Raw genomic sequence first — 27,905 nt, forward strand, 5'->3', positions numbered from 1 at the left:
GGCATTGTTTTTCACAGAAGGCTCACGTTTGACAGGAAGAGAATGGTATGTAAGTTCCAGGAGCACAGGGTTGGGTTCCAGGGTCAGGACAAGAAGCAGGGCACTCAGAAGAGCAAAAGGGACCGAACGCTGCAGCCCCGTTATGTTCCCGACCCTCAGAGGGATAGACCCTTCCCTGCTGCGGCTTTTAGCTCCCACCAGGTGGGAATGTGCTGGGCAGGGAACAAAGACTGTCTGTTCAAATTGTCCCCAAACCTAGCTCTGAGCACATTTCCTGATTTGGAGGGAGGATGGGAGGAGGTGCTTCCACTGCAGGACTTGATCTGGAAGGCTGCTTTGGACCTCCTGACTTATCCGGCCCAGGCGGCTTCAAAAACGCCAAGTTCTTACCAGGAATTACCAGCTGACTCAGTCATAGTGTTCTGGACAGCTTAGGATCCTCCAACCCTCGATTTCTTGATTTCAGCAGGAAGATAGTTCTTTTGTTACCCTTCTCTAAAAGAATGGAAAATGTAATACTGTGTTTCCATGGAGGCCTCTAAAGAAAGATCATTCTCCTTTAGAAGAGCATCCAAGAAATTATACTCAAAACAAATCTTCTTTTGGCAGGACACCATTTAATCAGCTGAAAGATATTTATACCTGTGCTTGTAATTCTATGGCTTGTTGTGGGAAGGGAGAAGAGGAAGTTAGGAATCAAATGCTCCCTCATTTTTCAGAGGAATGATTGGAAGACTCTGGGAAAACATCCTAAATTGTTAGGTTTGATATTCAGCCATCTTAAGTTCACTAGAAACAATAGTTTTCTTGTTAATAAAAATAACCATAAAAATAGAATAACAATAAGTAAGGGCAGAGATCATGTCAATTAACTGTGAGGATGTATTTGGTCCCTCCGTTAATCAGACTGATACAACAGTCCATAGAGCAGATGCCTTAGCAGGAATTGTATACATTCTCACTGAGCACTGGAATTGGTGTTTTTTTCCTCAGCTATCCTGATTTGCTTCCTTTTGAAGATCCATGTGCTCTTGAGCCTTCCAGCAATACACCTATCAAAATGTTACCTGTTAGGTGCAAAAGCCTGGCCCATGGCTGCTCAGAATCAAGAGCGTTTGTGGGAGGTGGGAGTAGGATGCTGGATGAAAAGTTTACCCATAAAATACTGGCATGGGCTCCAAAATGATGCCCCCCAGCAGGCCTGGAAGCCAGCAACACCCAAGGAGACCTGCACTTCCCAAGGTTGAGCACGCTCAGCTTGTTAAACACGAGGACACACAGAACTAAGTATAAACCCACCAGGGTTCCTTTGGGATATTTCCATGCACCAAGTATTTCTGAACAGAGTAAGCCAGCAAATGTCTCAATTCTTCCAGTGGCAAAATGAGGATGATACCTGCCTTTTATTTGCCACAGAACTCCTAAGATTCAGAACTGATTTTCAGCAAAACTACACAATGGGTGAAGCATGTATTTGAAATCCTGCCATTTCAAACTAATCATCCAATTTACCAATTGGTCAGGCCCACTCCTCAGACAACCCCACTTATGAGCCACCCCCCATTACACTTAATATGGCAGAGCCTTCATGCTAGCTAATCTAATGAATTACTTCATGCCTGCCCAGAGGAGGCCAGCTGTGACTGTCAGGATACATTGTGCCACAGATGGGCAAGCCTCTGAATCTGCTAGATGGAACATTCTTGAGGGGCAGGGACCATGTTTTATTTACACTGCTCTTTAACCCACCTAAATGATATACAATATATGACTAATTAATTGAGCATGCGCATGAGTCTATAGAGAAGTATATTTCCTATAATTCCTTTTAGCTAAGCTAGGTGGCATTTCTGTTATGAAATAGTTCAGATTTCCAAATATGTGTATGTTGGAAGGTATACAGAATGGCAATGATCACTGTGACTTAAACCAAACTTCAGAGCATGACTGTACCTTAAAGAAAACAGGTAACCACTCTCTGGGTTTTCTCTTAACCAGTGCCTCACTTCTCTCTTTCTCTTTTTTTTTTCTTCTTTGAGATGGAGTCTCGCTCTGTCACCCAGGCTGGAGTGCAGTGGCGTGATCTTGGCTCACTGCAAGCTCCGCCTCCTGGGTTCACGCCATTCTCCTGCCTCAGCCTCCCGAGTAGCTGGGACTACAGGTGCCCACCACCACGCCCGGCTAATTTTTTTTTTTTTTGTATTTTTAGTAGAGATGGGGTTTCACCGTGTTAGCCAGGATGGTCTCGATCTCCTGACCTTGTGATCCGCCCACCTCGGCCTCCCAAAGTGCTGGGATTACAGGCGTGAACCACTGCGCCCAGGCTCTTTTTTTTGTTGTTTTTTTTTTTTTATTAAAGAGACAGGGTCTCACTCTGTTGCCCAGGCTGAAGTGCACTGAAGTGATCACAGCTCACCGTAACCTCTAAGTCTTGGCCTCAAGAGGTCCTCCCCCTTCAGCTTCCTGAGTAGGTGGGACTACAGGTGTGCACTGCCACACCCAGCTAATGTTTAAAATTTTTTTGTAGACAAGGAGTCTTGCTATGTTGCCCAGGTTGGTCTTGAACTCCTGGCCTCAAGCAATCCTCCCACCTCTGCCTCCCAAAGTGTTGGGATTACAGGTGTGAGCCACTACAGGCAGGCTGCCTTGCTTCTCTTCATAGTTTCACCACATAGGAATGTATTCCCAAACAATACGCTATCAAGTTGAGGTTTTTTTGTTTTTGTTTTTTTTGAGACAGAGATTTCACTCTGTTGCCCAGGCTGGAGTGCAATGGCATGATCTCGGCTCACTGCAGCCTTGATCTGCCAGGCTCGAGTCATCCTCCTACCTCACTCAGCCTCCAAACAGCTGGGACTACAGGTGCACACCACCATGCCCAGCTAATTTTTAAATTTTTTGTAGAGATAGTATTTCGCCTTGTTGACCAGGCTGGTCTCGAACTCCTGGCCTCAAGCTGTCTGCCCGCCTCGGCCTCCCAAAGTGTTGGGATTACAGGCATGAGCTACTGCGCCTGACCTGCTATCCAGTTTAGCTTCTTTTTGACCTTCTTGTAAGTGAAATCACAGTGTATGTATTGGTCCTGATTTGTGTTGTACTTTGTATATGTGACATCACCATGTTGATACACATAACTTCATTAATTTTCATAGCTATATAGTATTTTATTATGTGAATATATCCAATTTATCCATTCTTCTGTTATGAACACTTGGGTTCATAACAGACTTTTTCCTGTTACAAACAGTGCTCTCTAAGCAACCCGGGGAGTGTCGCCTCCATCACATGCAGTTTCTCTAGTGTGTACATTCAGTGAAGGATCTGCACCTTTGACTTCATTTGATAATGTCCAGTTGTTTCCCAAAGTGGCTGAACTAATTTACAGTCCAACTAGTTCTGGATGAGGGTTTGTTTTAGTCTATATCCTTACAGGCTCTTGGGTGTTGTTGACAAAGACAATATTTTTTTTCTTTTACCAAAAATTTGATGATTGTAAAATAGTATCATTTTATGGTTTTGTTTTGTTTTGGAGACGGAACCTCACTCTGTTGCCCACCTGGAGTGCAGTGGCGAGATCTCGGCTCACTGCAACCCCTGCCTCCCTAGTTCAAGCAATTCTCCTGCCTCAGCCTCCCCAGTAGCTGGGACTACAGACGCGTGCCACACCACCTGGCTAATTTTTTGTATTTTTAGTAGAGATGGGGTTTCACTATGGTGGCCAGGCTGGTCTCAAACTCCTGAGCTCAGGCAGTCTGCCTGCGTCAGCCTCCCAAAGTGCTGGGATTACAGATATGAGCCACTGTGCCCGGCCTCTTATTATGGCTTTAATCTGCATTTCCTGAGGCTTACCATACTGTACTAAATTTGAAAAATTAAAAACCTTAAAAAATTCGGAAGTCCTCTTTGTCTTGCTCAATCAGCTCTATTAAAAACTTCCTGCAAGCAGCAGGAATTCTACTGCATGGATGTTCACAGCACGAATCCCCACAAACAGGGCAGAACTTCTCACGGTTGTAAAATGAAGCTGAAGCTGCTGCCAGCACTGCTCTTATCAGAAGTGGCAGGCCCTATGCTGGACTGAGAATGAAAGCGTTGCTGCTTCCAGAACAGAAGACGAGCACGACATGGCTGTGCACGCTTCCATCCCTGCTGGAAACTTACGGCCTAGAAGACATAACCACTCACCCACATGTCGACGGTTAGTCTTAGGAGGGATGGAGGGATTCCCTGTGGAGGCTTCTGTTTTAACAGCGACTTCCCAGCCTTCTACAGATTGAAGCCTGCCTTGCATGGGAACTGTCTCACCTAATCCAGTATGAATTTTGAAAAAGGAAGGAACAGAATGCCCTTCAGTAAACCCGGCCGGGCACAGTGGCTCATGCCTGTAAGCCCAGCACTTTGGGAGGCCGAGGCAGGCGGATCACCTGAGGTCAGGAGTTCGAGACCAGCCTGGCCAACATGGTGGAACCTCGTCTCTACTAAATATACAAAAAAATTAGCTGGGCATGGTGGCGGGTGCTTGTAATCCCAGCTACTAGGGAGGCTGGGGCAGGAGAATTGCTTGAACCTAGGAGGCGGAGGTTGCAGTGAACCAAGATCATGCCACTGCACTCCAGCCTGCAGGACACAGAAAGACTCTGTCCCCCACCCCACACACATACACAACAACAAAAAAAAAGAAAAAAGAGAACCAAATCAAACCTTACCTCACACATCCCCTGTTTTGGAAGTGGGTGTTTACAGCCACGCTGCCAGTACAGCAGCCACTGCCACGTGTGGCTACTGAGACTGAGGAACTGAATTTTTAATTTTGTTAAATTTTAATTAATTTAGAAACTAAAGCAGAATAAAATATTTTTCTGCTAAGCACAACATTACTGTTTTGGTAGTGCTACATTTCACTTTAGCCATTGAAAATTTAGCATCTTTGATTGAGATGTTCTCTAGGTATACAATATATATTTTGAAATATTTAGTATGAAAATCACCAATTTTTATATTGTTACATGTTAAAATAATCATATTTTGGATACACTAGTTTAAGTAAAATATATTGTTAAAATATTTATCTGTTCCTTTTCACTTTTTAAAGCAGCCACTAAAAAATTTAAAACTACATATGTGGATGACATCAGGCAAGATGGTAGCGTGGGAAATATAGGACTCTGTCTCCCTATCTAGATAATTACACTGGCAGAATCTGTTTGATGTAACTATTCTGGAACTCTGGAGTCTATTCAAAGGCTTGCAGCTGCCAAAGGAAGGCTTGGACAGTAAATTGCAATTAATTTTGGTCAATTTCAGCTCTTTGCACGGTAGTGGCTAACCATCCCCTTTTCCCAGCTCCATGGCAGTCAGTCATGCACGTGTACTTGGTACGTGTACATGCAGCTTGCACACAGCTTGTGGAATTTAGAGAAGGGAATTAGGACCTTGTCTTCCAGATATCAGGGATCTATGTTCTGAATGCTGCTTCTGATCATAGAGGTGCAGACACAGAGGCAGACTCTACTGTTGCAACCTCACCATCTGAAGTAGGTTTCAGAATATTTAAAGATCCAGAGCCTGTTACCTCCCGCCCCCTTTGTTATTCCCTCTTTTCCCTTTTGGAAGCCACATTTGAATAATGGAACATCAAAAAGCAGCTGCATATATAGGGAATTCAGAAAGTCACTACATATGTCCAGGGAAAGATTTAGGCTCAGAAAATACCCAAGAAGAGCTTAAATTTACACCTTGGGTGAATGCCTGGCACAAAGTCACCCGACTACAGTAAGAACAGCAACAACAGGCTGGGCGCAGTGGCTCACGCCTGTAATCCCAACACTTTGGGGGGCCAAGGTGGGTGGGTCATGAGGTCAGGAGTTAGAGACCAGCCTGGCCAATATGGTGAAACCCTGTCTCTACTAAAAATACAAAAAAATTAGCCAGGCATGGTGGCGCACACCTGTAGTCCCAGCTACTCAAGAGGCTGAGGCAGAAGAATCGCTTGAACCCAGGAGGTGGAGGTTGCAGTGAGCTGAGATCGCGCCACTGCACTCCAGCCTGGTCAACAGAGCGAGACTCTGTCTCAAAAACAAAAAACAAAAACCAAAAAAAAAAAAAACAAAAAAACCAAAAAACAACAGCAATAACAACCACAAACCCAGTAAACCACAAACCTTGGGGAAGAGGAGAATCTGATTTCCAGAACTGCCAAAATATAAAATTCAAATGTCCAGTTTTCAACAAAAAATTACAAGGCATACAAACAAACAGGAAAGTATAGCTAATTCAAAAGAAAAAATTAAATCACCAGACATAGTCTCTGAGAAAGACCAAATAGTAGAAAACTTTTTCCTAGACAAAGACTTTAGGACAACTGTCTTAAAGATGTTCAAAGAGCTAAAGGAAGAGGTGGACAAAGTCAAGAAAATGATGTATGAACAATATGGAATTATCAATAAAGAAACAGAAAACATAAAAAGGAACAAAAAAATTTTGAGTCAGGCGTGGTGGCTCATGCCTGTAATCCCAGCACTTTGGGAGGCTGAGGTGGGCAGATCACCTGAGGTTAGGAGTTTGAGACCAACCTGGCCAACATGGTGAAACCCCGTCTCCACTAAAAATATAAAAATTATCTGGGTGTGCATATTCTCACTAATAGGTGGGAATTGAACAATGAGATCACATGGACACAGGAAGGGGAATATCACACTCTGGGGACTGTGGTGGGGTCGGGGGAGGGGGGAGGGATAGTATTGGGAGATATACCTAATGCTAGATGACGAGTTAGTGGGTGCAGCGCACCAGCATGGCACATGTATACATATGTAACTAACCTGCACAATGTGCACATGTACCCTAAAACTTAAAGTATAATAAAAATAAATAAATAAATAAATAATAAAAAAAATTATCTGGGTGTGGTGGTGCGGCCCTGTAGTCCCAGCTACCTGGGAGGCTGAGGCCCAAGAATTGCTTGAACCTGGGAGGTGGCGGTTGCAGTGACCTAAGATTGAGCCACTGCATTCCAGCCTGGGCATAGAGTGAGACTCTCTCAAAAAAACAAAAATTTTATTTTGGAGCTGAGAAGTACAACAACTGAAATGAAAAATTCATTAGAGGGATTCAAAAGCATATTTGAGCAGGCAGAAGAGAAAATCAGTGAATGTGAAGAAAGTACAATTGAAATTATCACCTGAGGAACAAGAAAGAAAAAATATTAAAGAAAAGTGAACAGAGCCTGTGGGATCTGTAAGACACCATAAAGCCGACAAACATATGCAGTATGGGAGTTACAGAAGAAGAAGAGAGAGACAAGTAGCAGAGACATTATTTGAAAAAATAATGGCAAAAAAAAAAAATCCCAAATTTAATGCAATTTAGTGTTTATATTCTTGGATGAATATAAACGCAAAGAAACCCACATTGAGACACATTCTAATAAACTGTCAAACACCAAACACAGAGAGAATCTTAAAATCAGCAAAACAGAAGTCATTCATCACATCAAAGGGTGCTCAAAAAAATTATCAGCATATTTCTTATCAGAAGTCTTGGAGGCCAGAAGGCAGTAGGCTGATATATTCAAAGTGCTGCAAGAAATAAAATGGCTAACCAAGAATCCTATATCTGGCAAAACTGTCCATCAAAAATGAGGGAGTGATTAAAATACTTTAAAATAAATAAAAGCTGAGAGAGCTTATTACCACTAGACTAACTCTGCAAGAAATGCTAAAGGGAGTCCTATAAGTTGAAATGAAAGGATGTGAGACAGTAGATCAAAACCATATGAAGAAATATCTCCAGCAAAGATAAATACTTGGGAAATTATAAAAGCTAGTATTATTGTAACCTTGGTTTGTAACTCCAGTTTTTGTTTTCACATGACTTAAGATGCATTAAAAAAACAATTATTAGTCTATGTTTTTGCACACACACTACATAAAAATAGAATCTTGTAGCATTAATAACTTAAAGGGGTTGAGATGAAGCTGTATAGAAGTAGAGTTTCTTTATTTTATTTATTTATTTATTTATTTATTTATTTATTTATTTATTTATTTATGTTTGAGACACAGTCTCACTCTGTCACCCAGGCTGGAGTGCAGTGGCACATCTTGGCTCACTGCGACCTCTGCCTCTCAGGTTCAAGCGATTCTCATGCCTCAGCCTCCCGAGTAGCTGGGATTACAGGCGTGCACGATGACATCTAGCTCATTTTTGTATTTTTAGTAGAGACGGGGTTTCGCCATGTTGGCCAGGCTGCTCTTGAACTCCTGACTTCAGGTGATCCGCCTACCTTGGCCTCCCAAAGTGCTGGGATTACAGGTGTGAGCCACCGTGCCTGGACTAGAAGTAGAGTTTCTGTATGCTACTGAAGTTAAACTAGTATAAATCCTTCTCAAATTCTTCTAAGAACTGAAGAGGAATCATTTTTTTTTGTTTTTTTATTTTTTTGAGACAGAGTCTCGCTCTGTTGTCCAGGCTGGAGTGCAGTGGTGCAATCTCAGCTCACTGCAATCTCTGCCTCCCAGGTTCAAGCGATTCTCCTGCCTCGCCTCCTGAGGAGTTGGGATTATAAGTGCGCACTACCACACCTGGCTAATTTTTTTATTTTTAGTAGAGACGAGGTTTCACCATGTTGACCAGGCTGGTCAAGGAAACAATTTTTAACTCATTCTATGAAGCCAGCATTGCCCTAATACTAAAGCCAGACAAGGGCACCACAAGAGAAGAAAAATACAAATCAGTATCCCTTATGAACATGGATGCAAAAATGCTCAACAAAATACCAGCACACTGAATTCAGCAGCATATTAAAGGATTATGCACTATGACAAAGTTGTATTTATTCCTGGAATACACGCATGATTCAACATATAAAAATGGATCATTGTAATACACCACATTAAAAGAATAAAGGACAGAAACCACATGATCATCTCATTTGCTGCAGAAAAAGAATCTGACAAAAAATTCAACACTCTTTTACAATAAGAACAATCAACAAACTAGGAATGGAAACTACCTCAACATAATAAAGGCAATATATTAAAAAAACATAATTAACATCATATTTAATGATTACAGACTAAAAGCCTTTCTTCTAAGATCAGGAACAAGACATGCCTGCTTTCACCATTTCCATTCAACACTAACAGAAGTTCTAGCCAGAGCAATTAGGCAAGAAAAAAAAAGAAAAGGCACTGAAATTGGAAAGGATGAAGTAAAATTATCTGTTTGCAGAGAACATGATCTTAATATAGAAACCCCTAGAGATTCCACATTTTAAAAACTCTGTAAAAACTAATAAATGAATTTAGCAAAGATGCAGGATATAAAACATGCAAAAATAAGTTTCATTTCTATACACTGAAAATGAACCAATTGAAAAGGAAATTTAAAAAACAATTCTATTTATACTAGCATCAAAAAGAATAAAATATGTAGTAATTAACCATGAAAGGGAAAGACCTATAAACTAAAATCTACAAACATTGCTGAAAGAAATTATAGACGATATAAATAAATAAATGAAAACACATTCCATGTTCATGGATTGGAATAGTTAATATAGTAAATATGTCAATACTACTCATAGTGATCTACAGATTCAATGCAATATTTATTGATATGTTTTGGATATTTGTCCCCTCCAAATCTCATGTTGAAATGTGATCCCAATGTTGGAGGTGTGGCGTGGAGGGAAGTATTTGGCTCATGAGGGCAGATCCCTCATGGCTTGGTGCTGTCCTTGCGATAATGAGTTCTTGTGAGATCTGGCGGTTTAAAAGTATGTGGTACCTCCTCCTGCTCTCACCATATGAAACACTGGCTCTTCCTTTGCCTTCTGCCATGAGTGTAAGGTTCCTGAAGCCCTCACCAGAAGGGGATGCTGGAGCCATGCTGGTACAGTCTGCAGAACTGTGATCCAATTAAACATATTTTCTTCATAAATTACCCAGCCTTGGGTATTTTTGTTTTCTTTCTTTTTTTTTTTTTTTTTTTTGAGATGGAGTTTTGCTCTTGTTGCCCAGGCTGGAGTGCAATGGCATGTTCTTTGCTCACCGCAACCTCTGCCTCCTGGGTTCAAGCAATTCTTCTGCCTCAGCCTCCCGAGTAGCTGGGATTACAGGCATGCGCCACCATGCCTGGCTAATTCTGTATTTTTAGTAGAGACAGGGTTTCTCTAAGTTGGTCGGGCTGGTCTTGAACTCCTGACCTCAGGTGATCCACCTGCCTCGGCCTCCCAAAGTGCTGGGATTACAGGCGTGAGTCACCACACCCAGGCCGGGTATTTCTTTATAGTGACACAAGAATGGCCTAACACACCTATCAAAATCTTACTGATATGTCTGTAGAAATAGAAAAGTCCATCCTAAAATTTATATGGAATCTCAAGGGACCCCAAATAGCCAAAACAATCTTGTAAAGAAATCAGAGGTCTCACATTTCCTGATCTCAAAATTTACTACAGAGTTACAGTAATCAAAACAGTGTGGTACTGGCATAAAGGCAGACATATAGACCAATGGAATAAAGTACAGAGCCCAGAAATAGATCCACACTTACATGGTCAAATGATTTCCAACAAGGGTGCCAAGATCATTCAATGGGGAAAGGACAGTCTTTTCAACAAATGGTGCTGGGGAAACTGCACATCTACATGTAAAAGAATGAAGTTGGACCTTAGCTAATACTAAATACAAAAATTAACATGAAATAGATCAAAGACTTAAATGTAGGAACTAAAACTATAAAACTCTTAGAAGAAAACACAGGGGAAAGGCTTCAAGGCATTGGACTTGGCAATGACTTCCTAGATCTGACATCAAAGGCACAGGCAACAAAAGAAATAACAGACAAATTGGGCTTCATAAAAAATTTAAAACTTTTGTGTAAAGTTCATTCAACTGAGTAAAACGACGATTCACAGAATAAGAGAGAAGATTTGCAAATCACATATCTGGTAAGTAATTAATGTCCAGAAGATACAAATAACTCCTAAAGCTCAACAATAAAAGCAAATAATTCAATTCAAAAATGGGCATAGGACTTGAATAGATATTTCTCCAACAGTAATATACAAATGGCCAATAAGCATATGAAAAGATGCTCAACATCACTAATCATTAGGGAAAAGCAAATCAAGGCCACAATGAGATACTATTTCAAACCCATTAGGATGGCTACTATAAAACAAAACAAAATGAAAAGTGATGGTGAGGATGTGGAGAAATTGGAACCCTTGTGCATTGCTGGTGGGAATGTAAAATGTTGCAGCTGTAGAAAACAATGTAGCATTTCCTCAAAATATTAAACTAGAATTATTTGTTCCAGCAATTCCACTTTTGAGTACATACCCCAAAGAATTGAAAACGGAGTTTCAAACAGACATGTGCATACTCATATTCATAGCAGCATTATTCACAACAACTGAAAGGTGGACACAACCCCAATGTCCACGGATGGATGAATGAATTAAAAAAAAGTAGATAACAATGAAATATTATTTGGCCTAAAATAGGAAGGAGATTCTGACACATGCTTCAACATGGATAAACCCTGAGGATATAATGATAAGTGAAATAGGCCAGACACAAAAGGACAAATATTGTATGATTGCACTTATATGAAGTGCCTAGATTATTAGTCAAATACATACTGACAGAAAGTAGAATGGTGGTGTTTTACACTATTCTTGCATTGCTATAAAGAAATACCTGAGACTGGGTAATTTATAAAGAAAAGAAGTTTATGGCTGGGTGTGGTGGCTCACACCTGTAATCCCAGCACTTTGGGAGGCTGAGGTCAGAAGTAAAAGACCAGCCTGGCCAACATGGCTAAACCCCGTCTCTACTAAAAGTACAAAAATTAGCCAGGCTTGGTGGCAGGCACCTGTAATCCCAGCTACTCAGGAGGCTGAGGCAGGAGAATCACTTGAACCCGGGAGGCGGAGGCTGCAGTGAGCTGAGATTGCACCACTGCACTCCAGCCTGAGTGACAAGAGCGAGACTCCGTCTCAAAAAAAAAAAAAAAAAAAAAAAAAAAAGAGGTGTATTTGGCTCATGGTTCTGCAGTCTTTACAGGAAGCATGGTGCTGGCATCTGCTCAGCTTCTAGGGAGGCCTCAGGAAGCTTACAATCATGGCAGAAGGTGATGGGGGATCAGGCACGTCACATGGTGAAAGGAGGAGCGAGAGAGAGAGAGAGTGGCGAGGGAGGTGCCCCACACATTTAAACAACCAGATCTGGTAAGAACTCACTATCATGAAGACAGCACCAAGCGATGAGGGATCCGCCCCCATGATCCAAACACCTCCCACCAGGCCCCACCTCCAGATTGAGGATTACAATTCAACATGAGATTTGGGTGGGGGCAAATAGCCAAACTATATTAGGTGGTTACCAAGAACTGGGGAAAGAGTTAGTGAGTGCAGAGTTTCAGTATGGGACAATAAAAAGTGCTAGAGATGCATGGTGATTGATGATGGTTACACAATAATGTGAATGTACTTAATACCAATTTAAGTACATTTAAAAACAAAATGATAAATTTTACCACAAAAATTACATATATGGCTTGTATTATATTTCTGTTGGATTGTACTGGTCTAGAAACACAACGTGTTTTATAGTTAATTGTGATTAGTGGTCATAATTGACAAATACCTTTAAAAAAAAAAAAGAAAAAAGCAAAAACAGCCTTGGCAGGATTTATTTGAACAAAATCAGGTGCCTGACCTCTACTTAACTACTAATATGAAACCACACTGGCATATGGCACACTAAGGAAGGGAGTCATTTTTACTTACAAGCTGCAGCAGGCACAAGGAACCAAATGGGCCACAGAGATGCACATTAGGCTGGAGAAAGGGCAGGCATTGATGTCAGGGTGGCAGATGGTTTCTAAGGCCCATGGGGAGTTCAAGAACTAGTGGACACATGTCCAGGGTCCAGGGTTAGGGTAGTATTTGAGCAATGGTATTTCAATAGGGACTGATTTTGTCATCGTGCTATATGCACAAGATGGCATACAGTGATGCAACATGAAATACCTCTTCCTCAAACCTCAAGTTTTGCTAAAAGAAGAAATTTTTGGCCTCTCTCTACCCTCACTCCCTCCTCCCTAAAGGAAGCAGAGTGACTTATCCCATTGGCAAATTTAGGAGAAGTCATGGAGGATGAAAACGCCTGCCCCCTTTCTCTCTGATCAGCTTGTCTACAGAACAGACTGCTTTTATGTGCTGAGGACAGAAGCCCTCAAGTTTGGCCTGGGGATCCTTCTCTCATTGTCCCCAAGATGAAGTCAAGTGACTGCAGGCCTGGGTTTTGGGGTAAGTTTGCTTGCCCTCCAGGATAGATTAACTTTTACTTTCCTGCAGGGGGCCACCCCAGGGCCCCAGTTGAACACAGAGGCCCTAAGTATTAGAGAGCTTGACTGGTGCTGCAGATCCATGCATGACTTAGAATTCTCTTTTATTAACCTCAAAACTGACATTGTCAATTCCATCTGTCTGATTTCTGCATCTCATTTCTCAACTGGTTCCCAGTTTGATGTGGGGAGACAGGCATTAGAAATTATCCTTCCTAAACCTCCTAAGAGCAGTTTTCAAAACAGTAAGAACAAAAACAGCATAGCAATATTTCATGTATGGCTTTAAAAAATACCCATTTGATGAAAGCCAAGACATAAATTAAGTCACAGTTCTGTAAGAAAGTATTATGTAGAAGGCAGGTAAAACATTTCTGCAGGATCGCAAAGGCTCTAAGCTGAAGCACAGCAATCTGGGTTACACCAAGAAGACTGGGCTGTGTCTGTGGCATCTGTGTGTAAATGATGCATGCCAAGCACTTGCCAGATTCAGGTAGCACAAGAGTGCTTTCTTAACTCATTTTGGAGGCTAAGTTGAAATGATGTTGGGTTTTTTTTTTTTTTTTTTTGAGATGGAGTTTCACTCTTGTTGCCCAGGCTGGAGTGCAATGGTGCAATCTCAGCTCACCACAACCTCTGCCTCCCAGGTTCAAGTGATTCTCCTGGCTCAGCCTCCCGAGTAGCTGGGATTACAGGCATCCACCACCATGCCTGGCTAATTTTTTGTATTTTTAGTAGAGACAGGGTTTCACCAGGTTGACCAGGCTGGTCTTGAACCCCTGACCTCAGGTAATCCACCCACCTCGGCCTCCCAAAGTGCTGGGATGGGTTCTTTCTTTCTTTTCTTTTCTTTTTTTTTTTTTTTTTTGAGGCAGAGTCTTGCTCTGTCACCCAGGCTGGAGTGCAGTGGTGCAATCGCGGCTCACGGCAAGCTCCACCTCCTGGGTTCATGCCATTCTCCTGCCTCAGCCTCCTGAGTAGCTGGGACTACAGGCACCCGCCACCACGCCCGGCTAATTATTTTTTCGTATTTTTAGTAGAGACGGGGTTTCACCATGTTAGCCAGGATGGTCTCGATCTCCTGACCTCATGATCCACCCACCTTGGCCCCCCAAAGTTCTGGGATTACAGGCATGAGCCACCACACCCAGCCTGGATGGGCTCTTTCTTAAACAGACTTTAGCTTCATATAGTTTAGGTGTTTGGCGGCTCTCCAATCTAATGATGACATCTAGTTGCAGGGAAGGCAGATGTGTTAGAGCAGAGAGACCATGAAATATAAACACTTTAGCAAATGTGGAATAATTAACAATATTTTTAAGGTGTACCAGAGGCCAGTTTCCAGAAAATAGCTAGAAGCTACTGCTGGAAAGACCCTAGTCAATGATTTGAGGGAGGTAAGAGAGAAACTGCTAAGGCAGAGAGGCAGGTAGTTGGAACACAGAATGTATTTTAATAACAGTGACATTTCTCAATGGTAATTATGAACACAACCAGGGTGGCAAAAACACCCTTAACGATATAAAGCAACTGACAAACTTGAGATGGGATAAACCCTTTCTGGTAGTTGGATATTCAGATAGATTAGTGCAGTGACTAGGAGCCCACAATTTTCCAGTTCAAAAGAACAAATGGTGGAATGAGAGACAGGCTAATAATATGCAACAGAAAATGAGACATTATTTTTACAATTTATTTTTGATGTTTGATATCCATGATTCTGTATCCTATGAGTAAACACAACCTATTTACTGTAAAGAGCTCAAGAGCATTGACTTTTTTGTCATATAATTTAAAATGCCTCATACTTTTATTTCTAAAGAAACTACATTTTAAATGTTTCACTCAAGAATCTGAAGAAGGGATTTGATTTATTAGCAAGATGTATGGGCATAAAATCCTTTTCCCATCCAGTTAAGAAAATGTAGAGGGTATTCACTTGTCACAGGAAAATCTCCCCAAGAAATGTACGTTGGGCTGTAATTAACGCCAAGAGTGGGCGTCTTTAAAAATTCCGTATGAATTATTCCTCCTGGCTCTGGGGCTACTAAAAGCAACTTTACTAGTCATCAGAATGTGTCTGGGATCAATGTCACCCAGTGACGGGAACAGGAAGGCAGGCCAGCCTAATGCTGGCTGTGCAAGGTTTGAGTGTGTGAGCCCACCATGCTCCGGAAGTCCTCCCCACCCTACCCCTACCCACAGGCATATTTTCATATGGTTCCCTATCGTAAGCGAGTTCCTTAGTCACCTACCACTTCCCAGCTCTGTTCCCTGGACCCAGAGCCTTTTTTCTTTTTTGAGATGGGGCCTTGCTGTGTTACCCGGGCTGGTCATGAACCCCTGGGCTTAAGTGACCCTCCTACCTCAGCCTCCTGTGTAGCTAGGACTACAAGCAAGTGCCATCATACCTGGCCAGAGCCCTTTTTTGTTGTTGTTTTCTTAGCCTAAACTGTATCTTGCAGCTTCTCTGAGTCTTTTCAGAGCCAGGCCTATCCTTTTACACGCATTGTACCCACCTGTGTTTTCACTCCATCTCCATCTCCTGAGTGGCAGCAGCTGTCTTCTTCCTGGGGCATCTGCACTTCCTTCTGCACTCAGGATCTGCCACTTGCTCTGACACTTTCTGTGTCCCTCTGTCATAACCTCCCATTTGCAATACATAGTGGGGAGCTTCTGTTTCAGATTGTGAGGAGGAAAGAAGAGTCCTCAAGATGCCCTTTCGGTCTTGGTTATTAGATCAATCTCTATCTTTATTTTCAGTCTCAGAACCCTTCATCTCAATGTGCCCCACAAGTAATGCAGACCAAATTAGGGGAAGGCAGGACACAGAGCTCTGAGACATGTCAGGAAGGGATGGGAACGGGCCAGTCAGTGTCCTGTACAGCAAATGCTCAATGCTCCTTACGGCATTTTTAATTAGTCAGAATTCTGAAACCTGGTATAGACTGAGCCTATCTTCATGGATTGTTTCACCTCAAACCATCACACAGTTCTTACATCTGAGAACTTTCTCCTTAGAATTATCACCTTAGTGTGATCTGAAGAGCAAGTTCCCCTCAAATTTGACCTACTTAGACCTCGCTTGCAAAACCCCATGCTGGAGGAAAGGCAGCGTGCCTGCTTCTTGGCTCTCAACCGTGACAAATCCTAGGTTACCTTGGAAATGAGGCAGAAAACTGCAAAGAGCACCTGACCAACTAAGCAGAAAGGAGGCCAAAGAAAGCCCAACTTCATTTATAAAATAACCAACATGACTTGATCTCATACAATGAAATAGAAACTGAGGAACAACTGTGGTTGTATAATCTTTGTATAATCTTTCTAAAAACAAGTCCTTTATGTTGTAAAACACTAGCTATTAATTAACGTGGGAAAATGCTCAAACTAAAGAGGTATATGTCCTAATAGTATTTACAAACAGCTCCCTTTTGGGAATGTAATTCTTCCTCGGTCCTGTATTTTGTATAGTTCTGACTCTTTGCCCTCATGATTCTGACATATTGCAGGACTAGGCCCTGGGTTTGTTTCATCGTCACTCTTATTTTATGTCAATTACATTTTAATGTTATTATTGTATATTTAAATGCATATAACCATCTGATTATGCCTTATTATAAAGTGTTTTATCATCATCACTCTTTTTAAAATAAGTACCAGAAATATATCTTTAATAACACAGGGTTTTAAAAACAGAAAATGAGAACCAGAAGACAAAGTGTATTTTGATAGTACGCTTAGTTTTTTTTGTTTGTTTGTTTGTTTGAGACGGAGTCTCGCTCTGTCGCCCAGGCTGGAGTTCAATGGCGTGATCTCGGCTCACTGCAACCTCTGCTTCCCGGGTTCAAGCAATTCTCCTGCCTCAGCCTCCCGAGTATCTGAGATTACACGCGCACAACACCATGCCCGGCTAATTTTTTGTATTTTTAGTAGAGATGGGGTTTCACCGTATTAGCCAGGATGGTCTCGATCTATCTCCTGACCTCATGATCCACCCACTTTGGCCTCCCAAAGTGCTGGGATTACATGCGTGAGCCACTGCGCCCAGCCAACAGTAAGCCTAGTTTTATTCATTTTTTAAAAAAAGATCTAAAAAATCAAGCTTAAGTGGCATTTTACATTTTATGTTTTCAGTTAATTAATAGTTTTAACAATTACTTTACACAGAACCCCCAAATTGTCCACAAACACCATAGGTATCTCATTTTGAAAAGGATATTTTTGATAAAGATGACTAGCTAAGAAATAAAGCAAGAAAAGCAACACCCAAAATGTGTGCCCCAAGCTCATTCTGGAGGTATTTAGTGGACAGTCTCTCTTGAATCCTAAGCAGGCTGGTCATGCTTGGCCCAGAATTCCCAAATAATGATTTGCGTCTGAAATTTCCCATAAGGTTTTGCAATGTTCCATTCATACCTATGACAGTCCAGAACAATACTAATCCAGAAGCATTTTTAGGTAATTGAGAGTACATTTTTTAAACACAATCTATGCACAATACAGTGATTAGGCATATTAGGGGTAAAGAGCTTTACAAAACATTGCTGAAACATAATTGCGAGTCTGCATCAAATCAAAAAGACCACAGAAATATTCAGTATTGTATCTTAGTTTCTGTTAAGTACTTTCAAAATGTATTTAATACTAAAAGTAATTAGTAGAAGAGAATTTGAATTCTTGATTTTTGTTCTGAAAATTTTTACTCTCGATATATTAAACAAACATGGAAAACTTCTGTATTAAAGTCTTCCACATGTAAACCATTTGTCATTCATTCATATATTTTTCTACTTTACTTCTTTACCAAAAATCGTGTGATGTCTGATCCATGCTTTGATGCTAGAGATTGTCTTCTCACCTGGCTTCTTTCCTTAGCTTGTCTGGCAGTTCTCTAAAAGTTAAAAAATAGGCATGTGTACATGTTAGGAAAAAAGCACTGGCTACAAAAGCTCAAAAACTCTTTATATTGTTAGTTTGGAAAATCTACAGTCACTACACCCATTTTCCAGTGGTTGGCTATGGAAGAGTTACCAAACCACAAGGCAGAGTATCTCAGCAGCTCTGAGATCCTGAGGTCCTAGGTTCATAGGACCAACATAGCAGGAGAAAACATACAACTTAGGGGATGTCTTGCTACCCAGCAACAGCATGAATTCCTCATTTGGAGACTAGGAAGGCCCTGATTCTCCCATCCAAGTGGGAGTTTTTTTTTTTTTTTTTTTTGAGATGGAGTTTTGTTCTTTTGCCAAGGCTGAAGTGAAGTGATGTGATCTCGGCTCACTGCAACCTCCGCCCCACAGGTTCAAGCAATTCTCCAGCCTCAGCCTCCAGAGTAGCTGGAATTATAGGCACCTGCCACCACACCCAGCTAATTTTTGTATTTTTAGTGGAGACGGGGTTTTGCCATGTTGGCCAGGCTGGTCTCGAACTCCTGACCTCAAGTGATCCGCCCACCTCAGCCTCCCCAAGTGGGAGTTCTTAAGGCAACTTGGGATTACCCAGCGAAGAAAATCTACCCACTTCCTATTCTCTGATCCCAGAGGTCATTTCCAACTCAACAGATGAGCTGGTGTAGAAAATAAAATGACATAGACCAGAACTGGATTCTTCTGCTAATCCCACAAATAACATTTTTCATGAGAATCTAAAAAAATAATTACAGAAAGGGCTGCATTTTCTTTGGCTATTTCTTAATTCTCTTATAGGTCTTGAATTTGCTAATAACTTGCACAGCTGAGAAATCAGATGACTTTTTTTTCCCAACTGAAGTCCATGTGAGGTGTTCCAGGCGGAAACAGTAAGGACAGAAGAGAAGCTTACGGTGGAGGGCGGTGGCTCACACCTGTAATCCCAACGCTTTGAAAGGCCAAGGCAGGTAGATCACCTGAGGTCAGGAGTTTGAGACCAGCCTGGACAACATGGTGAAACCCCGTCTCTACTAAAAATACAAAAATCAGCCAGGTGTGGTGGCGGGTGCCTGTAATCCTAGCTACTCAGGAGGCTGAGGTAGGAGAATCAGCTTGAACCCAGGAGGCAGAGGTTGCAGTGAGCCGAGATCATGCTGAGATCACACCATCACACTCCAGCCTGGGTGACAGAGCAAGACTCTGTCTCAAAAAAAAAAAAAAAAAAGTAGTAAAGAGTTCATACTTTATAAACATTGGCAAAGGATCTGAAATAGTACTCAAAAGTTTAAATATAACTGATTAGCATCTTTTAAAAACATCGATGTCTTTAGCAAACAAAACAATTGCAGGCCATTCTCCCTGCACCACATTGGCACCCACTGACCATACCCAGTGGCAGTTAAATGGGCTTCTGGGGCCATAAATGAGTAAAATTCTTTGGAAAACAGTTTGGTGATAAATTCCTACATTGTCAAAAATATCCAAATACTTGTGACTCCGTGATTTTTACACATGAGAATCTACCTTAAGGAATGACCTCAAAATGTAGAAAACAGGTTTGTTTACAAAAAAATGTGCTTGGTGGCATGATATATAAAAGCAAAAAAATTTAGATAAATATTAATCAGTATGGGAATGGTTAAGTAAACTACAGTAGAGATCTGCTCAATAGAATACTGTATTATGCAGTCATTTTAGATGATATAAGTTATGAATGGTTAGAGTACATGAGAAATGCTTAGATCTTGCTGTAAGTGAAAAAAAGTTGAATACGAAGTTGCATATTGAATATTTCTACGATGATCTCAGCAGGTAAATCCCACTACCTTTTACTGGACTGCCTGTAAAAAATTCATCCTGGTAGATAAACAATAGTATGTGTTTTTTCCTCTCATTCTAAGCAACAGGTAACTAACTACCCAAAGATGGGGCAGAGTTAATTGGTTTCATACTTTGGCCAGCAATGAAACCTTTGCATGTTGAACTGAGTTGGTCCTAGAGATAACTTATCAATGTTTTCAGATATTTCAGGATATCCTTAGTTATATGCAAACATGTATCACTGCCCCAATTCACCAAACTTCCAGTTTGAGGATCCGGGTCTCATCAAGACAATATGTAAACTGTATTCATTTCTTTCTTGGTAGTGGTACAAATGTCTTGGTCCTAGAATGAATGAAAAGGGAAGCAGCTTCTCTTGCATCTGTGACACGGGCCTTGAGAGGAAAGGCAAGTGTTAGGTGATGAAAGGAGTAAAATGCGCCTCGAATCTCAGACCAGAGATAAATTCATCCACATAATCTTCCACAACTGTGTGCACAATTTTCCATTTGACTTCTCAGGATGCAGTCAAAGCTATATGAGAGCTTCACTGACCTCTTTGTGACAGACTGTGCAGAGAGTCTGCAGGTTGTCCAGGGAACACTGTCCTCCTCCCCCATACACTGGCTTGATGTGATCCACCTGCCAGAAATGTCCTTCCCCTGGGTTTCTTATCATTTCATTTAGCTGCAATAAGAATACAAGATCAGCAATTTTCAACATATACTGCAAGAAGTGTTTGTTGGTTTTGCATTGTGCAATCATGTTTATACAGGAAAATCATAGGGAAAAATACATCAGGAGAGCTTTTTATAGCTTTTATTGTGAGTAGAAAAAACCCTCTGTTAGAAGTTTGAAAGCAATAAGATGTGTTTCTGCAAGTTTTTTTTCTCCCTTAAGCTAACTCATTTTGAAAAAATTACAAGAAAATATAAAATACCAAGACTCCTGACAGATTGGGAAAAACTGGTTTTTCTACACCTGTAAGTTAGTTTATATATTCACTAAACCAAATCTAAGAAAAGAATAAGAACAGATTAGAAATTTAAAACTTCTCAGCCAGGCACAGTGGCTCATGCCTGTAATCCCAGCACTTTGGGAGGCCAGGGCAGGTGGATCACGAGGTCAGGAGATCGAGACAATCCTGGCTAACACGGTGAAACCCCGTCTCTACTAAAAATACAAAAAATTAGCCAGGCATGGTGGCAGGTGTCTGTAGTCCCAGCTACTGCAGAGGCTGAGGCAGGAGAATGGCGTGAACCCGAGAGGTGGAGCTTGCAGTGAGCAGAGATTGCACCACTGCACTCCAGCCTGGGTGACAGACTCGGTCTCAAAAAAAAAAAGAAATTTAAAACTTCTCAATACTACTGAGTCAAACAATCTTTAATTGTTGACCTAAATGCTTTTGTCACTATACAATGGCAGTTTAATGTCAATAGCTATTACCTAGAACTTTTATACTATTCACCAGAGAACTTTCCAAGTTATGTGAACTGGAATGAAATTTCTAGAACAAATATCTGTAACTTGCATATTTGGAATAATTAAAGATGACCGTTTAAAGTAGCCTTTATTTAGGCCAGTCCATATATACACATTTTATATTTAATCAATGATAACCTACATTAAAATGGGATGTATTTTATCATTTTACCTGAGGTAGTAAAACCAACTCACACCACGGCAATGCAGTTGTCTAAATATCACAAAGATGAGTATGGCACTTGCTTTTATTTCCTTCAACTTCACGGCTGCTGGCCATGGGAACCCATGATTATGTATAAAGCCTGTTTAAGCAAGCCTGTCAGGCACAATGACCTGATCAATAGTGCTGGCCCATGAGGAGTCACAAGAGGCAACAAGTTGGAGCAGTAAACTTTGTCCAGCTGACCTTTGTTACTGCCTGCCTTACCTTCTCTTCTGTGCTGAACTTCCCAACTTCTGTTAGAAGAAATGTATTGATTTTTGTTTTTGAGGTTGGCATTGTTAGAAGCTACTACAAATGGCGGTCTTGTGCATCAAGCAAATGGCATAGTCTTAGGGGAAAAAAATCCATTTTGGTTTTGCCTTTTTAAACCAATTCCTTCTCTCTGAGCAGCCCCCACTCTGACAGACTCAATAATTCAGAAGATGCTTCTTTAGTTTTTCCAAGCAATTGTAAGGCAAATCACTTGAGGCCACTCTTCAATATCCTAAATTTGCCCACCTCTTGAAGGAATCACTTGATGTGGTAGTGCATGCCTGTAATCCCAGATGTTTGGGAGGCTGAGGCAGGAGGATCACTTGGCCCAGGAGCCAGGAGTTCAAGATCATCCTGGGAAACACAGTGAGATCCCAGACCCAATCTCAAAAAAAAAAAAAAAATATATATATATCTAATATAAAAATATACATAATAATATATATTATATATGTTTTATTATATATTATTATAAATATATATTTTTATTATATATATTTATATATATATTATATATACATATAAAATCACTCTCTAGTCCTACCCAATTCGAGCCTATTGTGTTCCTTATTCTCAGAGCACTTTTGTTTTAGATGCCTATTATATTACTTCTGCATTCCTGGACAGGTTGCTTTCAATGACCTTGAGTCATTTTGTTGCATGTCTTCTGGAAGCCATCATGCTGAGACAACAGTAACTGGAGTCTGACTGACATCCCTGGGATGTGTACAATATGTCCCTCGCCAATGAGACCAAAAGATCTTTCAGGAACTCTGGATATCATTAGAGAAATAGTGTATTTCCCTATCTCTCAGAGACATGCTAATTCATCTTTGCAGAAATGCCGATTAATTCATTCTCTCATAATTCAGCAACACTGTCCTAGGTAAATAAAAATATATAATTTGTCAAACTGGCAGGAATTCATCCAATATTTTAGTGGGCACACAGTGGCTGAGGGGTGATTCTTTTTAAATTAAGCACATTACAAAATTACATTTTATTTAGAGATAGGGTCTCGCTCTGTTGCCCAGGCTGGAGTGCAGTGGCACCATCACAGCTCACTGCAGCCTTGACCTTCTGGGCTCAAGCAATCCTCCTATCTCAGCCAACCAAGTAGCTGGGACTACAGGTGCATGCTACCACACCTGGCTAATTTTTCAGGTTTTTTTTCTTTTGTAGAAATGGGGTTCCACTAGCTGGGACTACAGGTGCATGCTACCATACCCGGCTAATTGTTCTGGTTTTTTTCTTTTGTAGAAATGGGGTTCCACTATGTTGCTCAGGCTGGTAACTCTTGGCTCAAGCAATCCTCCCGCCTTGGCCTCTCCAAGTACTGGGATTACAGGTATGAGCCAACGCCTGGCCCAGTTTGAAATTTAGAATTGTTCAGATAGCAAGATTAGAAATCCAGTTGAATTTTGGAAATGAAAGTGAATATTGATGATAGTGTGCTATAAATAATAATTTGTCATAATTTGGTGTATTAAAATTATATTTTTCAATGCAATGAACACATATATGTGTGTGAGTGTATATACACATACATAGCCTCTGATTGTGATGGACTACATTTCTGGGTTATCTGTTTGCCTCTTGTCTTTCAATATTAACATGGAAAGGGGAATCGCCAGACCATAGGTGCCTCTTGATATACTGCACCACCTGTTAAGATCTTTTCCCAAAATAACTGAATGAGAATGAAACTAAGCCTCTAGATCTTACAATTCTTACTGAGAAAATTGGGGGAACAGAGGAACATGTCAAACAATACCTTGCAGATACAGGAAGACAAATCCAGAATGGCAAATGATCCAGTATATTCAACCATTGATAGTATGATAGTATAAAAAAGGAATGGGGTGCTATAATAGATTAAATGAAGCATAAGAGGCATTATAATCAAATATACTATGTGGGTGACATTTTGATTCTAATTTGAACAAAGTAACTATAAAATACTTTTTTTTTTTTTTTTGGAGACAGAGTCTTGCTCTGTTGCCCAAGCTGGAGTGCAGTGGCATGATCTTGGCTCACTGCAACCTCTGCTTCTCAGGTTCAAGCGATTCTTCTGCCTCAGCTCCCGAGAAGTTGGGATTACAGGTGCTTGCCACCACGCCTGGCTAATTTTTTATACTTTTAGTAAAGATGGGGTTTCTCCATATTGGCCAGGCTGGTCTCGAACTCCTGACCTCAGGTGATACACCTGCCTTGGCCTCCCAAAGTGTTGGGATTACAGGTGTGAGCCACTGCGCCCAGCAAAAGGCATTTTTGAGACAACCTGGGAAACCAAACATAGACTTAGTATAATTAAGGAATTGTAATTGTGTTGGGTGTGATAACTCATACTGGGATTATATTTAAAAGAAAGAGAGGAAAGGAAATGAGGACAAGCAAAGAGGGAAGGAGGAAAGGAGAAAAGGAAGGAAGGGAGGAAGGAAGGGAGAGAGACAGAAAGGGGAAGAGGGAGGGGGTAACAGGGGAGGGAGAGGAAAAGAAGGATAGAAGGAAGGAAGGAGGTCTTTACCTGTGAGAGATACAGAATGAAAATATTCAAGAGTGAAAAGAAACGTCTGGAATTTTCTTTAAAATAATCTAGGAGATGGCCAGGCATGATGGCTCATGCCTGTAATCCCAGCACTTTGGGAGGCTGAGGCGGGTGGATCACCTGAGGTCAGGGGTTCAAAACTAGCCTGGCCAATATGGTGAAATCCCGTCTCTACTGAAAATACAAAAATTAGCCAGGTGTGGTGGCACATGCCTGTAATTCCAGCTACTCAGGAGGCTGAGGCATGAGTATCGCTTGAACCCAGGTGGCAGAGGTTGCAGTGAGTTGAGATTGCGCCACTGCACTCCAGCCTGGGTGACAAGGGCGAAACTCTGTCTCCAAAATAAATAAATAAATAAATAAATAAATAAAAAATAAATAAATAAATAAAATATTCTAGGAGAAACAAGTGAGTCAATGACAGATGAAAATGAATGCCAAAATGCTGGAAACTGTTAAAGCTGGCTGATGGACATATGGGTCCATTATTTTCTTTCCTTTTATATATCTGAATATTCCCATGTTAAAATGTACAAAATAGAGAGTCAATATTCATTACTCAGTACAATGCTGCCTTCTATCTATCACATGATTATAACTTACCTGTTCTAATGGGAGTTTTGAAGTCCAGGTAGCATCCAGAAGATTCTTCCTCTGACTTTTAGGGGCATCTCTCAGACGTAAAAAGAGTTCTTGTGCGTTCACATTACAGAGCTGACACACACCATGTTCAGTTTCAAATACTTTGGCTCTCAGGTAACTGTTATTAGATCGAATCCAAAACTCTTCCTGACATTTCAGAGAGCAAAACCGTGAATCCCAAGAGTTCGCTTTACACGCTTGCTTAGTCTGGCAAGTGGGTTGCTGACAGCGAAGGCAAAGTGGATTTCCTTCATTATCCACAGCTTGCAAATAGCCTTTGGATGTAGAGGGCTTCACAGTGAGATCTGCCTGGACTGCGTATGGATTTAGAAATGGGACACAGGCTCCATCTTCAAGAAGTTTTCTACAATTGATAAAAACATTGAATAGGTAACTAATGAATGATTAGGCTAAATAGTAATTGCTTCATATAAAGGTTATCAAAGTTTCTATACGGATAAATAGTAAACACAGATCACAGTGTAGAAATAAAATACTTACAGTCAGCCCTCTATATTCCATGCCAAGTAAAGAAGAATGGTGTGTTACAAAAATTAATTGAATATAAATATGTTGCCTCTCTTGGGAATTAACACAAGGGGATGCCCTTGTGTTAAACGATCTGGAAACATGTGAAACATCTGGAGAAGCTGTTAGAAAATGCTTCTTCAGGCTGGGAAAGGACAGGCTAATGTAAAACCCCAACCAAAGCTTAGTGGCTACCCTGCTCCTTAAATATATGTGGTCACACACCTCATTAGCTCAGAGAAGTAATTACAAACTCTCTCCTCCAGCCTCTGCTAGCTCACAGGAAACAGAGTCACAGCCATAAAGTGACAGAGTGAAATAGCTGACAGTGCTGATAGGAATTAGAACAGAAGACTTGCTCCTATAGGTAAACACAGAGTGGATGAAATTAAACATGATAGGATACAAAACATGATAGGATATGTGCTCAATTTGTTAGAATAAAAGAAAAGGTACACTACTCAATTTTGTTAGAAAGTCCTACTTGGGAAGTAACAACAGCTGCTTTGTCTGTTTTCCATGGTTGTTTGTTAGAAGAGTTAAAAGAAAGACTTCTAATGATGGAGCTCAAGATTCGGGGACAGAGCCCAGATTTAACCTCAGGTCTCCTGGCATCTACCCGCAAGCCCTGGGGCAGGTTACTTAGTCCACCTGGTCTCAGTGTCCTTCTTCATCTCTAATGTTTAAAATGAGGACACCAGGTACCTCAACAGGTTGCTAGGACAACTGAAGAGCTACTATCTTGTGAACGTTCTTTGTAACCTCTAAAGTGGTCATGCAAAGGTGAGATATTATTATGAAAATCAATACATAAATGTAAAGGAGTGGAATTAGTACTACTATATACTAGTAGTAGAAAAACCTTACTTTGTGAAAGGATCCCGTGGCCTGGACTCCTTTGTGATCAGACGGACATGGCCCCCAACATTCTTCACTTTGTCCATTGAGGCTACGGCAACATCTTCTTTGGTTATGTATCTAAAACAATGATATGTTAAATAGATTCCCTCTATCTCATATAAAAATGTCTCTATTGCATGTTCACATTGTTCCTTGCAAAAGCAATAGAAGAAAAAGCAAGCATAATTCTATTAACTGTGCTGAAACTCAAGTTAGAAAATGGAATTTTTACCCTTTATCTTGGTGTCCATTATGTGAGAAATACATCTCTTTGTTCCAAATTAGTTTTCTCAAATTTCTTTTTCTAAGAAATTCAAGAGTCATTCAATATCCTTTGGAGCAATTTTCATTTAGGGGAAAAAGGAGTCGGTGTGAGAATAAGAAATGATCAAATACACGCACAACTGACAGCCTTAAGGAAACTGCTTGGCAAGCTGTGCAGAAAATCTCTAACTGTATTTTACCTCCCTCTTGGCCTTCCCTTCAAGGCTTCTCCAAATCACCTTAGTCAGTTATAATAGTGTATCAGTGTTTGGGTAAACTGAGTTTCTTTTTAGTTAACCAGGTTCAATCACATCTTCTGTAATCTCAAGGTTGTTCCCCTTATTATCAGCCCATACAGGGTTTATGGATTCTTCCACGGAAATAAAGCCACTCTTGATATGGGATTCAGAACCTTATTACCCAACACTAACAATACCACACAATGTTCAGGGACTAGAAGTAAAGAGAAGTTATTCCCATTAAAGGTGATGGGGGAATTTAAGTTGGTAAAATGCAATTACCTGATTAATTCCTTCTTATTAATTGGCCTAGTTTCTCTGATGGTTTACACCTATTGTAGATTTTTTTGGAAATTAGTTTAAACATGAATTTCTTAATATTATTGAGTGCTTCTTAATTAGGCAGCTTGACAATAAAATTAAAGTTCAATCACAATGGAATTGTGCGATCGTAGGTAAAATTTTAGAAATTTGCTTTATGTTATTAGGATAGATTTAATAATAAACAGGTTTCCTTTTTTAATAAACTATTTTATTAATTTTTGATTAGGTGATATAAGCACATGGTTCTAAATTCAAAAGGCAAACAAGCATGTTTATGGTGATGAGAAATTTTCTCTCTCACTCCCATCTTCCTTTTTCCCCTCCCCAAAAGTTACCTCTGTTGGCAGTTTTGTTTTTATTTTATTTTGACTCAAAATGACCTTGAGTCATTTTATTGCATGTCTTCTGGAAGC

At 40.7% G+C, this 27,905-nt stretch overlaps 2 protein-coding genes across 26 annotated transcripts in view; one reads left to right on the forward strand and one right to left on the reverse strand.

Moving 5' to 3' along the window:
• Positions 1–27,905, forward strand: part of RAB3GAP1 (RAB3 GTPase activating protein catalytic subunit 1) — a 198,652-nt gene that overhangs the window by 153,137 nt on the left and 17,610 nt on the right. The window lies entirely within an intron of this gene.
• ZRANB3 (zinc finger RANBP2-type containing 3) overlaps positions 17,014–27,905 on the reverse strand; it is a 331,454-nt gene continuing 320,562 nt past the window's right edge. For all 24 annotated transcript variants that reach the window (XM_054679794.2, XM_016949745.4, XM_016949744.4 and 21 more), the window contains 4 exons: positions 26,633–26,743; positions 25,199–25,601; positions 20,643–20,774; positions 17,014–18,250 (listed from right to left, as the gene is read on the reverse strand). In XM_054679794.2, the coding sequence (XP_054535769.1) occupies positions 18,152–18,250; positions 20,643–20,774; positions 25,199–25,601; positions 26,633–26,743 (745 nt within the window). In that variant the 3' untranslated portion in view covers positions 17,014–18,151. The remainder of the gene's footprint in view (positions 18,251–20,642; positions 20,775–25,198; positions 25,602–26,632; positions 26,744–27,905) is intronic.

Source organism: Pan troglodytes, chromosome 13 (genome assembly GCF_028858775.2).
Source record: "Pan troglodytes isolate AG18354 chromosome 13, NHGRI_mPanTro3-v2.0_pri, whole genome shotgun sequence".
NCBI lineage: Eukaryota > Metazoa > Chordata > Mammalia > Primates > Hominidae > Pan > Pan troglodytes.